The 13,653-nt window shown below is 36.5% G+C and overlaps 2 protein-coding genes and 1 long non-coding RNA gene across 4 annotated transcripts in view; 1 reads left to right on the top strand and 2 right to left on the bottom strand.

The window, feature by feature from the left end:
- The window catches only part of HAUS1 (HAUS augmin like complex subunit 1), a 35,889-nt gene that overhangs the window by 1,353 nt on the left and 20,883 nt on the right, over positions 1 to 13,653 (top strand). Inside the window, exons 3-8 of one of the 2 annotated variants that reach the window (XM_082416658.1) lie at positions 8,883 to 9,018; positions 10,400 to 10,534; positions 11,375 to 11,498; positions 11,891 to 11,956; positions 12,731 to 12,802; positions 13,262 to 13,309. In XM_082416658.1, the coding sequence (XP_082272784.1) occupies positions 8,883 to 9,018; positions 10,400 to 10,534; positions 11,375 to 11,498; positions 11,891 to 11,956; positions 12,731 to 12,802; positions 13,262 to 13,309 (581 nt within the window). The remainder of the gene's footprint in view (positions 1 to 8,882; positions 9,019 to 10,399; positions 10,535 to 11,374; positions 11,499 to 11,890; positions 11,957 to 12,730; positions 12,803 to 13,261; positions 13,310 to 13,653) is intronic. The other variant, XM_082416659.1, reaches the window with a different exon arrangement.
- LOC309639455 overlaps positions 836 to 13,653 on the bottom strand; it is a 177,860-nt gene continuing 165,042 nt past the window's right edge. Inside the window, exon 2 of the long non-coding RNA XR_014251662.1 lies at positions 836 to 1,692. This is a non-coding gene — a long non-coding RNA (uncharacterized lncRNA). The remainder of the gene's footprint in view (positions 1,693 to 13,653) is intronic.
- The window catches only part of LOC309639429 (uncharacterized protein), a 44,407-nt gene continuing 33,596 nt past the window's right edge, over positions 2,843 to 13,653 (bottom strand). Inside the window, exon 4 of the mRNA XM_082416679.1 lies at positions 2,843 to 5,419. Within this exon, the coding sequence (XP_082272805.1) occupies positions 5,416 to 5,419 (4 nt within the window). The 3' untranslated portion in view covers positions 2,843 to 5,415. The remainder of the gene's footprint in view (positions 5,420 to 13,653) is intronic.

Here is a 13,653-nt window from a genome sequence, read left to right as displayed (position 1 = left end):
ATCTTTTGGTCTCTTTCCAGTCTCCATGCTTTAGTTATAATGAGCCATCATGACACCTGACGTGGCAGCCATGAACTGTGTGTGACTTGAACACATCACTCTGTTGCCATGTATTCATGGGACTGCATGAGAATTTTCTGCTGTGCATATGTAGTTTAAAAAAGTGTATTCAACACATCCATTGTCTTTATAACACAAACCACAAAAGTAAAGATTGGGAATATACAAAAGAGGAAAGAAGTGAGATCTACGTTTGCCTACACTTAAGCAGGTGTATGGCATATGTTACATATGTTGTTTTGAATGTAGAGCAATTTATATTGTAAATCTATTGCATATGTGCATTTCTCCAGTTTTCTTTTAAAAAAATTAGTATGCCGTAAAATGACTTTTTGTTTGGTATACTGTTTTAACACACATGGATTCTGAGAACTACGCCCACGGCTAAGACGCAGAATAGTTCTGTCACCCCCAAACACCTCCCCTGTGCTGCTCCTGTGTAGTCATACTCTCCCGTATGCCTTTAAACTTGTTTAAATTTTAAATGATTTTATTTTAGTAGTTATTAAAATACAGTATGGAGAAAGAGGCTTTGAGTCCAGAAAAATCTTATTTTGCAAGAACTTTCTTTTTGTCTATACTATTATGTAATGAAAATTCGAATGATTTTAAAAGTAAGATTATTCACGGCTGTCCTTGAGTACTTTTTAGGGTGGCATATATTAAGTAGCAAATGTTTCTAGTAATATATACAAAATTTTGACACAATTTTCTATACTAAAGTATCCAGAAGAGCCCTGCCACCATTGATATCTTAACTCTACACATCATGTACTTTATTATTTTTTAAAATATTTATTTATTTATTTAGGCTGCGCCGGGTCTTAGTTGTGGCATGTGGGCTCTTAGTTGCGGAATGCGGACTTCTTAGTTGCGACATACTCTTAGTTGTCACACACATGTGGGATCTAGTTCCTTGCCCAGGGATTGAACCCGGGCCCCCCGCATTGGGAGCGCAGATTCTTACCCACTGGACCACTAGGGAAGTCCCCTTGTACTTTATTATTTTTTTTAATTTATTTATTTATTTATTTATTTTTGGCTGCGTTGGGTCTTCGTTGCTGAGGGTAGACTTTCTCTAGTTGCATCGAGCGGGGGCTATTCTTCGTTGCAGTGTGTGGGCTTCTCATTGCTGTGGCTTCTCTTGTTGCGGAGCAACAAGCGGCTCTGAGCGCAGGCTCAGTAGTTGTGGCTCACGGGCCTAGTTGCTCCGCGGCACGTTGATCTTCCTGGGCCAGGGCTCAAACCTGTGTCCCCTGCATTGGCAGGTGGATTCTTAACCACTGTGCCACCAGGGAAGTCCAACCCCCCATGTACTTTATTTTTTCTTTTTTTTCAGATATTAAGATTATTTATTTTTATTATTTTATTTATTTAAAAAAATTTTTTTAATTTTTGGCTGTGTTGGGTCTCTGTTGCTGAGCGCGGGCTTTCTCTAGTTGCGGCGAGCGGGGGCTACTCTTCGTTGCGGTGTGTGGGCCTCTCATTGCGGTGGCTTCTATTGTTTTGGAGTACGGGCTCTAGGCACGCGGGCTTCAGTAGTTGTGGCTCATGGGCTTAGTTGCTCCGCGGCATGTGGGACCTTCCTGGACCAGGGATTGAACCCGTGTCCCCTGCATTGGCAGGTGGATTCTTAACCACTGCGTCACCAGGGAAGTACCCTGCCATGTACTTTAATTTTTACTCCTCTTTTCTAAGTTTTTCCTCCTTTTAGACAGCGAAGCTGTCAAGCAGAGAACAGATAATTTATGGAACCTTGTAACAAATATAGATTCATACACATTGTTAAGGAACTCCTGCTTCCAGAGTTTCTAATTCTAAATTTTGAGTAGTGATACTATATAGCCCCCAGGACTTGAATGACTTTTGAGCAAAAGATTTCTTAGATGCAGTTTTTATTTCTGCACAGTACAGTTCTTTGCAGCACATAAGACTGGAACATTTTGGAAATATTTTCAGGAATTGGGAAAGGATGTAAAAGTTTTGTATGAAGACTTTTTAATCGTGACAAATACAGATGAAACTATTGAAACCATTCATTCTTTATGCTGCCAATTCTTCAGTTGAGGAGGAAAATTAAGAGAAATTTCCCTAGCTAGAACCTCCAATAAAATGTTGAATAGATGTAGACATCTATTAGAGTAGACATCCTTATCTTGTTCCTCGTCTTAGAGGGAAAGCATCTAGTCTTTACTATTGAGTGCAATGTGAGTTGTGGGTTTTTTGTAGATGCCCTTTTTCCAGTTGAGGAAGTTTCTTTCTATTCCTACTTTGTTGAGTGTCCTTATCCTGAAAGGGTGCTGGATTTTGTCAGATGCTTTTTCTGTCTATTGAGATGATCATATGACTTTAGTTTTTTATTTTGTCGATATGATGTGTTACATGAATTGGCTTTCAGATGTTAATCCAACATTTATCCATAAGATAAATCCATGTCCTCATGGTGTATAATTTTTTAATAGGTTGCTGGATTCAATTGCTAGTATTTTTTTTTGTTTTTTGTTTTTTGTTTTTGGCTGTGTTGGGTCTTCGTTTCTGTGCGAGGGCTTTCTCTAGTTGTGGCAAGCGGGGGCCACTCTTCATCGCGGTGCGCGGGCCTCTCACTATCGCGGCCTCTCTTGTTGCGGAGCACGGGCTCCAGATGCGCAGGCTCAGTAGTTGTGGCTCACGGGCTTAGTTGCTCCGCGGCATGTGGGATCTTCCCAGACCAGGGCACGAACCCGTGTCCCCTGCATTGGCAGGTAGATTTTCAACCACTGCGCCACCAGGGAAGCCCCAATTGCTAGTATTTTGTTGAGAACTTTTGCATCCATATTTATAAGAGATAGTGGTCCGTAGTTTTCTTTCCTTTTAATATGTCTTTTTCTGGTTTTAGTGTCAGGATAATATTGGCCTCACAGAAACAGTTGAGAAGTATTCCCTCCTTTCTATTTTTTGGAATAGTTGATGAAGAATTGGTATTAATTCTTTATGTAATCTATAGAACTCAGTGGTAAAGCCATCTGGACCTGAACTTTTCTTTATGGGTAGATTTTGATGACTAATTCAGTCTCTTTGCTTACTGTAGGTCTATTAGATTATCTATTTGTTCTTGAATTAGATGCAGTAGTAAGTGTCCTTTTTGGAATTTGTCCATTTCATCTAAGTTATCTAAATTTCTGGGTACAATTGTTCATAGTATTCCTTTATAATCCTTTTTATTAAGTAGGTAGATCAGTGGAATATACTGTCTTCTGATGCTAGTAATTTGAGTCTTTTTTCTTCTTAGTCAATCTAGGTGAAGGTTATAGCACAGGAAACTCTGCTCAATATATATATATTTTTTAAGGAAATGACAGTCACCTGATATTCATAGTGGTGTGCTTTATAGTTTATTTTATTGCTATTGTTTTAATTTTTTTAATATTTATTTATTTATTTGGTCACGTTGAGTCTTAGTTGCAGCAGGTGGGCTCCTTAGTTGCAGCTTGCCAACTCCTTAGTTGTGGCATGCAAACTCTTAGTTGCGGCATGCATGTGGGATTTAGTTCCCCAATCAGGGATCGAACCCAGGCCCCCTCATTGGGAGCGTGGAGTCTTAACCACTGTGCCATCAGGGAAGTCCCTCTGCTCAATATTCTGTAATAACCTAAATGGGAAAAGAATTTGAAAAAGAATAGGTACTATATATGTATAACTGAATCACTTTGCTGTACACCTGAAACTAACACAACATTATTAATCAACTATATTCCAATACAAAAAAAAATTTTTTTTTTAAATCTAGGTGAAGGTTTTTCAATTATGTTGATCTTTTCAAAGAACTAGCCTTTGGTTTTAATGATTTTTTTCTTCTTTTTTAATCTATTTTATTAATTTTCACTCTGTTCTTTATTATTTCTTTCCTTTGGCTTGCTTTAGGTTTAGTCTGCTCTTCTTTTTTAAGTGTTTTAAGCTTAGGCTATTGATTTGAGATCTTTCTTCTTTTTTAACATAGGAATTTACAGGCATAAGTTTCCCTCTAAGCACTGGTTTAGGTGCATCCCCTAAGTTTTGGTATGTTATGTCTTCATTTTCATTCACCTCAAAGGATTTGATTTCTTTTTGACCCATTGGTTATTGGGAGTATGTTGTTTAATTCCACATATTTATGAGTTTCCCAAATTTCTTTCTAATTTCTAATTTCATTCCATTGTAATGGGGGAATACTTTGTATTATGTGACGGTATTATCATTATAAATTGTCCCTGTTTATCTCTAGTAACATTTTTTGTTAAAAAGTCTATTTTATCTGATATTAATATAGCCACTTCAGCTTTCTTGTGGTTGCTGTTCGCATTATATATCTTTTTCCATCCTTTATTTTCATTGCACTTTGCTCTATTGCACTTCACAGATATTGTGGGGTCTTTTTTTACAAATTGAAGTTTTGTAGCAACCCTGTGTTGAGCAAATCTATCATTTTTCCAATAGCATTTTCTCACTTCGTATCTCTTACATTTTGGTAATTCTCACAATATTTCAGACTTTTCCATTTCTCTCTCCCTCTCCTTGGGCCTCCATATTCCCTGAAACATAACAAATTGAAAATAGTCCTATTAATAACCCTACAATGGCCTCTAAGTGTTCAGGTGAAAGGAAGTCACATGCCTCTCACTTTAAGTCAAAGGCTAGAAATGATGAAGCTTAGTGAGGAAGGTATGTTGGAAACCAAGACAGGCTGAAAGCTAGGGCTCTTATGCCAGACAGTTAGCCAAGTTGTGAATGCAAAAGAAGAGTTCTTGAAGGATATTAAAAGTGCTACTCCAGTGAGTCATTTCCACTTTCAAGTCATTCTTTAATAAATACATTTCATAAGGCTATAGCTGGCATAGATAGTGATTCCTCTAATGGATCTGGGCAAAGTAAATTGAAAACCTCTGGAAAGAATTCACCATTCTAGAGGCCACTGAAAACATTCGTGATTCATGGGAAGAGGTGAAAATATCAGCATTAGCAGGAGTGTGGAAAAAGTTGATTCCAGCCCTCATGGACGACTTTGAGGGGTTCAAGACTCCAGTGGAGGAAGTAACTGCAGGTGTGGTGGCTAGACTTAGAAGTGCAGCCTAAAGATGTGACTGAATTGCTGCCATCTCATGATAAGACTTTCACGGATGAGTAGTCGCTTCTGATGGATGAGCAAAGAAAGTGGTTTCTTGAGAAGGAATCTACTCTGGTGAAGATGCTGTGAAGATCGTTGAAATGACAACAAAAGATTTAGTATATTACATAACTTACTTGATTAAAGCAGTGGCAGGGTTTCAGAGGATTGACTCCAGTTTTGAAAGAAGTTCTTGGGTAGAATGCTGTCAAACAGCATTGCATGCTACAGGGAAATCATCTGTGAAGGGAAAAGTCAATCAATGTGGCGAACTCTGTTGTCCTATTTTAAGAATTTGCACAGAATTGCCCAGCCTTCAGCAACCATCACCTTGATCAGTCAGCAGCCATCAACATCGAGGCAAGACCCTCCACCAGCAAAAAGATTATGACTCACTGAAGACTCAGATGTGGTTATCATTTTTTAGCAATAAGGTATTTTTAAATTAAGGTTTGTACATTGTTTTTTTAGACATAATGCTATTGCACACTTAATAGACTACAGTATAATATAAACATAACTTTTATATGTCCTGGGAAACCAAAAAATTCACATGACTCTCTCTATTGCAATATTTGCTTTATTGCGGTGTTCTGGAACCCCAGTATCTCTGAGTTATGCCTGAATTTGTATCTTTGAATCTGAAGTATGTCTCCTGTAGACAGCATGTAGTTGGATCCTGTTGTTTTTTTCAGTCTTATAATCTCTGCCTTTGGGTTGGATTGTTTAATTCATTCTCATTTAATGTTATTATTGATATAGTTGTATTTATATCTGCCAATTTACTTTTCATTTTCTATATATTATATCTTTTTTTGTTTCGCTATTTTTCCTTTATCGCATTCTTTTGCATTAAGTAAATATTTTCTAATGTAACATTTAAATTTCTTCAGTGATTTTTTACTTCTTTTTTTTCAGTTCTTTTTAGTGTTGCTCTGAGGTTTGCAAATAAATCGTATCAGCTCAGCTTCATATTTGTACTAGCTTAATTCCAGTGAGATAGAGAAATGTTGCTCCTATGTAGTTCTGTTCCTCTTTTCCCCCCTTTTGTGGTATTATTGTTACACATATTACATCTAATAATATGGACTCAACAGTATACTGTTATATTATTACTTAACCATCTGTAGTCATTTCCTTAGCCCTTTACACCTTTACTACCACCACATCCTTTGTGCTGTTTTTAACATATATATTACATTTCTATAACCCAGCAATACCTTATATAAATATTATTTTATCCAGTTGCTTTTTAAGTCAGTTAAGAGAAAAATGAAGAAAAAAATACATTTATGCTCTTTATAATTCTGCATGTACCTTTACTGATAATTCATTGCTTTTTGTGCGCATTTGAATTACTGTTTGGGGTCACTTGCTTTAAGCCTGCAGAACTTCCTTTAATATTTCTTATAAGTTGGGTCTGGTGACAATGAAATTCTCTCAGTTTTTGTCTATCTGGGAGTCTTTATTTTGCATTTATTTTTGAAAGAAAGCTTTGCTACGTGTAGGATTCTTGCTTGACAGTTTGCTCTTTGAGCACTTTGAACATGTTATCCTGTTGCCTTTTGGTCTCTGTTGTTTCTGTCAAGAAGTTGACTGTTAATCTTACTGAGGTTTCCTAGTATATGTCATTTTCCTTTTGCTGTTTTCAAGATTTTCTCCTTGTCTTCTTTTTTTAATAAATGTATGTATGTATTTATTTATTTATTTTTGGCTGTGTTGGGTCTTTGTTGCTGCTCACGGGCTTTCTCTAATTGCTGTGAGCGGGGGCTAGTCTTTGTTGCAGTGCACGGGCTTCTCATTGCGGTGGCTTCTCTTGTTGCGGAGCACAGGCTCTAGGTGCACGGGCTCAGTAGTTGTGGCTCGCAGGCTCTAGAGTGCAGGCTCAGTAGTTGTGGTGCACAGGCTTAGTTGCTCCGTGGCATGTGGGATCTTCCCAGACCAGGGCTCGAACGCATGTCCACTGTATTGGCAGGCGGATTCTTAACCACTGTGCCACTGGGGAAGCCCCCTTGCTGAATTTTAATAGATTTTCTTGAACAGATGTTTCTTCATTTGCTGTTTGTCCTTAGGAGCATTTCCAGAAGCTTTAAATGGTTGTGTTTTGTTTTGGGGTTTTTTTTGTTTTGCTTTTTAGGTTTTTTTTACAATTTTCACCAGTTTCACTGGAGTGTAGGTGAGCAGAACTCCTCACACTGTTATGTTGGAAGTCAGACTCCTGGTGGTTTGATTTTTGGCAAAGATGACAAGACAATTTAATGGAGGAAAGAATAGCCTTTTCAGTGAACAGTGCTGGGATAGGTGGATATCCACATGTATAAGAATGAAATTGGACCCTGCCTCATAACATATATAAGAATTAACTCAAAATGAATGAAAAACCTAAAAATAAGAGCTGAATCTAAAACTCAGAAGGCAACATCTGTGTATATCTTCATGACTTTGGATTTGGCAATGGTTTCTTAGCTATGATACCAAAAACACAAGCAACAAAAGAAAAGTAGGTAAATTGGACATCATCAGAATTAAAAACTTTTGTCCTCAAAGGACACCATCAAATAGATGAAAAGACAGCCCACAGAGTGGGAGAAAATATTTGCAAATTGTATATCTGATAAGGGACTTATATCTACAATAAATGAAGAATTCTTACAACTGAATAATAAAGAGACAACCCAGTTAAAAATGGATAAGGGAGGGAATTCCCTGGCAGTCCAGTGATTAGGACCCCACGCTTCCACTGCAGGGGCCCAGGTTCTATCCCTGGTCAAGGAACTAGGATCTCATAAGCTGCGGCCAAAAAAAAGGTTAAGGGATATGAATATACATTTCTCCCAAGAAGATATACAAATGGCCAGCAAGCACAGCATCATTAGCCATCAGGGAAATGCAAATCAAAACCACATTCCACTTCACACCTACAAGGATGGCTATAATCAAAAAGACAAGGTCTTGGATTATCATTTTATTGATCGTTCTTCAGTTTTATGAATGATCACTGTGCAAAATAAATAAATAATACAGCTGTTGGTGAAGATGACAATGTGGAGAAATTGGAACCTTCATACATTTCTGGCAGGAATGTAAAAATCAGTAGCTTTGGAAAACAGTCTAGCAATTCTTCAAATAGTTAAACATAGAGTTACCATATGACCAGCAGTTCCACTCCTAGTTATATACCCAAGAGAAATGGAAACATACGTTTATGTAAAAACCCATACGTGAATGTTTATAGCAACATTATTCATAATAGCCAAAATGTGGGAGCAATCCAAATGTTCATCAATGGATGAATGGATAAATAAAATATGGTAAATCTATACAATGGAATATTATTCTTCCATAAAAAGGGATGGAGTACTGACTGATACCTGCTACAGAACGGATGAACCTTGAAGCCATTATGCTAAGTGAAAGAAGCCAGTCACAGAGGATCACATATTATGTGATACCATTTATATGAAATGTCCAAATTAGGCAAATGAATAGAGACAAAATGTAGGTTAGTGGTTGCTAGGGCTTCATGGATTGGGTAGCTGGAAAATAATGACTGAGGAGTGTGGGATTTCTTTTTGGGGTGATGAAAATGTTCTAAAATACTTTAGGTGAGTGGATTATGTTATGTGAAAGACTGCAGTAAAGCTGTCAAAAATTAAAGCAAAACAAAGATCTTAGTCACCATAAAACTCTTATATCTTTTCAGCCAAGCATCTTCAAGACCTTCTCCTGGAGAGTGTGAATTTTTCCCCTGCCAATCTCTCTAGCACTGGTTCCAGGTATCTGAGTGCTTTGGTTGACAGTGCTGTGGCCCTTGAAACAAAGGATACCTCACTAGCTAGGTAATTCTTGTGACAATTTTAATTTCTGCAGTCATATACACTGTAAGGTCTTGACCTAAAGAGCTTTTGTTTCTCAGGGTAATTCTGTATAGGAAATTAGCAGTGTATGCAGAAATACTGAATTTAGTTAACTCCTTATCATTGCTAGTGAGTATGTATAATTACTTCAGATAAACTTGGTATTGGTTAAATTTTAGTGTTTTCTTCTTTCAGGATTAGGTTTGTGAAGGCTGGTTCTCATGTATATTTGAAAAGGGTTTAGGTATCACATCATTCCCTATAAACAGTAAAAAGAGCAGTAGGCTAAATCATCTGATTGAGCGTAGAGTAGTGATTTTTGGTCATGTCCCTACCCTATTGGATAGAGTAGGTTAAAGACCTTCAATTCTTTGTGACAGGTATTTCACCTATATAACGACATTATCCTTCTAACAACCTTAAGAGGAAACTGAGGCTCAGGAGAGGTGGGTTAAATAATTTCTCTGAGCTAGTAAATGGCAGAGTTGGGATTCAAACCCGGTCTGACTCAAAAGTCCATAGGACTATCACTGTTGGCTGCATCTTAGCCAGGACTACCACTACAACTTATAATCAGAGAATTGTATGGCCATTCTGCTTAACTGCTAATATAAGAGCTTGGAATATCTATAAATATATAAATATATATATAAATAAATATATATATATATATATATATATACACACACACACTTAAACAGTGGAGTTTTAGGTATAAGATCATGTAGGCCGTATGGCAGCAGAAATCTAGACTTGAATTAATCAATTCAGCAGACACCAAATACTAATTATATCCTAGGCATATAATATATATAACTCTTTATGTAACTACCTCTCTCCCTCTCCCTTCCTCCCTCCCTATATATATGTGTAAATATATATATGTGTGTGTGTGTGTGTGTGTATATATATATATATATATATATATATATATATATATATATATATATATATAGCTATACATATAGGCACTGGGGAAGCAGAAATGAATAGAATAATGAATGCCAGCAAGTACAGTCTCTGCTCATGGTAAATTAAAGGAGATGGACATGTAAAATTATAACATAGTTATGACAGCTGCAACACTACAGTAATGTACAAGCTGTAGCTAGGAAGCACAGAGAAAGGAGTAGTGAATTCCAGAATGGGAGTAAATCTTATTTGAGTTTTGAAGGACAAATGGAAATTTGCCAGCTGAAGAAGGTTATTCCAGACAGTAAGAACCGCGTGTAAAATAGTATAGAGGTATGAAACAGCATGGTTAAAGAAGAATCCACATAGAAATAAAATCATTTTTAGAAATGAGGAATAATTGTAATTATTGTCCTTAATGTCCGTTTACGTGACTAGATTCTTCTTTTAGTTTTATCCCTGCAGTGAATGATTTGACCTCTGATCTTTTTTGCACCACATCCAAAAACGAAGAAATCAAGCTTGAATTGGCAAAACTTGAGAAAAATCTAACTGCAACTTTAGTATTAGAAAAATGTCTACAAGAGTAAGTAATTGAGTTGGAAGTGGTGACAATTTTTATTATAAAGGCAGTAACAGGACATTAGTTTTGGCGATAGATATGATTTAAAACAACACATTAGGAAATGGGAAGATAAAATGTTTTTTTAAGTAGAAAATGACTTGGGTGAAGGTAGGAGTGGTTGAGTACATATTTTTACCTTTTACTTTATACAGTTTCTTTTTTCTCTCTGTTTTACAAATAACCTGTTTATAATTTTCAAAATGTATGTGAATTTTTTTTTTTTACTTATAAACTATGGTGCAACTTAAAGTCATGTTATATTTTGTTGCCCTTTCTTACTAGAACTCTGGTATCCCTCTTGACGCTTTGGACCTTCTTTAGGTCTCTATAGCCCCAGAGATTAGATGCTGTGGATCAGGAGTATGTGTATGCACAAGTAATTTACTGGTGTGTAAATTTATCCAACAAATATTGACTATGTATATGCAAAACACTGTGTCATGTCACATTTAGGAGAGAGGCCTTTGGGACCTCCATAATTCGAATTGACTTTAGGATCTGTTAAGTCACTTTTTTGAGCAGCAGATCTACTTTCTCCAAGAATAATTGGCATAGAATAATCTTAAAATTATTTAGTAGTCCTTGAGAAAAATCCCAGATGGCAACATGGAGGGAAAGATGACCTAGAAGAATGCATGGTAGCCAGTCTGGGATATAAAATTTATGGTAGAAAATCCAGCAAGTGTGTTATCTCCTCTTGATACTCTTGACTAATCCAGAGTTGAATCGAAAAAGTAGTAGAGCTTCCTTTTTATCATAATTTCACTGAGAAGAAAATGTTCTCAACTTCATTTTTTAAAGGGATCTCAAGAAGGCAGAGTTGCATCTGTCTATGGAAAGGGCCAAAGTTGACAGTCGTCTTCAGAACATGGACTTCCTAAAAGCCAAGTCAGAGGAGTTCAGGTCTGGAATTAGAGCTGCAGAGGTTTGTATGAAGGACTGAATATATTTAGCTCTCTTCAGACTTATTTTCAACTTTCATCCTCAGAACTAGGCAGTATTGTTATTCCCTTTTTATGACCAGGGAACTGCAGAGAAGGTGGGTAACTTGCCCAAGGTTACACAGCTACTTAACAGCAGATCCCAATTCAAATGCAGGCTGCCAGGCCGCGAAGCTCAGGCTCTTAAGCACTGCACCCATCTTGTCACAAATCTCTGTCTGAAATGACTCGCATGCAACATAAAAGTGCTTAGGAGCAGGTGTAGTCCTTCATCTATGATTTATAGCTTCTCTGCTGTGTTATATATTGAAAATATTTCATGAGGGTCACTTGTAAAATAATTTTTTAAACTGAACTCCCTTTTTTGTAATTGTAGGAGCGACTTTCAGCCAGAGGAATGGATGCTTCTCTGTCTCATCAGTCACTGGTAGCACTTTCAGAGGTACGCCTACTTTAACCCAATTTAACTTTCTTTAAAATGTTAGTGCACAATCTGCTTTTTCATTTGTTTCTTTTTATAGAGCTTTATTCACTATTGACCTGATTTATTTTCCTTTACCGCTGTACTTTATGTTCACCAGTATTTATATCTTTATTACTTGTTTATCTATATATATTCTTCCATTTGTTTGGTTTCCTTTATTTATTACTATATGCTAGAAACTCTTTGCTGGAGTCAGTTATATGTTATTGATTTATTTATTGAATGAATGTATTGAGGGACTATGTGCTAACCACCTAGGTCCTCCTCTTTCTTCTCTTTCAGTAAAACGCAGGTCCCATACCCTTTTTTAGATTGTATAAGGGTTTTATCTATTTTCATGGGAAGAGGGAGAAATGGAGGGTTTTGTTTTACTTTTTTTTCTTTAGATTTTTTGGTAGTTTGATTTTTGGAATTTAAAATTGGCAATTCATAAGTATGTATTTGAGACTCTTAATTATTCCCTGATGTTCTGATTCCTCTTAATTACATTATTTTGTATTACTAGGCAGCATACTTAAATCTTATTCTTAATAAATGGGAGTATAAGTTTCCTATTTTAGCATCTTCTAAGGATTGTTTCCATTTGTTATCCATTTATCTTTGAAGCTCTTTATTTGATACATTATTTAAACTATCCTAATGTTAATGCTTTGTCATGTTTTATTTCAGAAATAGACAGGGTTTAGTTGCATTGTGAATATTTCTATTACTCTGTGTTTTTTTCACCCCCAGAAATTGGCAGAACTAAAACGACAGACTATACCTTTGAAGAAAAAATTGGAGTCCTATTTAGATTTAATGCCGGTAATTATTTTTATAATTAAAAAAAAAAAAGTGTTCCTCTTTTCCACCTTTCCCCAAGGGCACTAAATGATCATGAAAATACTGGGTCCATGTTTAAGGATTTAAAATCTATGCTGAAGGACTTCCCTGGTGGTCCAGTGGCTAAGACTCCGTGCTCCCAGTGCAGGGGGCCCGGGTTCGATCCCTGGTCAGAGAACTAGATCCCACAAGCCGCAACTAAGAGTTCGCATTCTGCAGCTAAAGATCCCACATGCCACAACTAAGACCCGGTGCAGCCAAATAAATAAATATTTAAAAAATAAATAAATAAAGTCTGTGCTGAATTTTAGTATTGTATGTACCTTGGATATACTTTCTACAACGTTTTTTTGCCTTTTGAAAAGGATTGTTATATTCTTTTTCCCCTTGCATCCTAGCCAAGGCAACATAACCTTTCCTTATTTTATTTTCCTTTAAAAGAATCCATCTCTTGCTCAGGTGAAAATTGAAGAAGCAAAGCGAGAATTGGTAAGTAGTTCCATTTTTTCCTTCCGATTTTTAAAAAATAAATGCTGGCATAGCTAAAGCTCCCTTCCTCCTCCTTCTTTCCTTTCTACTCAGAGGTGAGCCACAGTCCCAGACTTGCTGTGTATCATTACCATGCATCTTTTAATACTTTTTTGGCATATACGTATCTTTTTTTTTCATAAAAAATACATAGTGGTCTTTTAAAATTTTATATAGATTTTCCTGGATGGAAAAGGAGGGTTGAGAGACATAGAATATTCTAGGCAGAAGGAATTAACAAAAGCATAAGAGCTGAAAAATGGAGGACTTTTCCAAGCTTTGGCAAGTGAAGCAGTCCAGCTGCT

The sequence above is a fragment of the Balaenoptera physalus genome (assembly GCF_965194825.1).
Source record: "Balaenoptera physalus genome assembly, chromosome: 12".
NCBI lineage: Eukaryota > Metazoa > Chordata > Mammalia > Artiodactyla > Balaenopteridae > Balaenoptera > Balaenoptera physalus.
The sequence above is the reverse complement of the archived record's forward strand: the minus strand, read 5'-3'. Positions and strand labels throughout refer to the sequence as shown.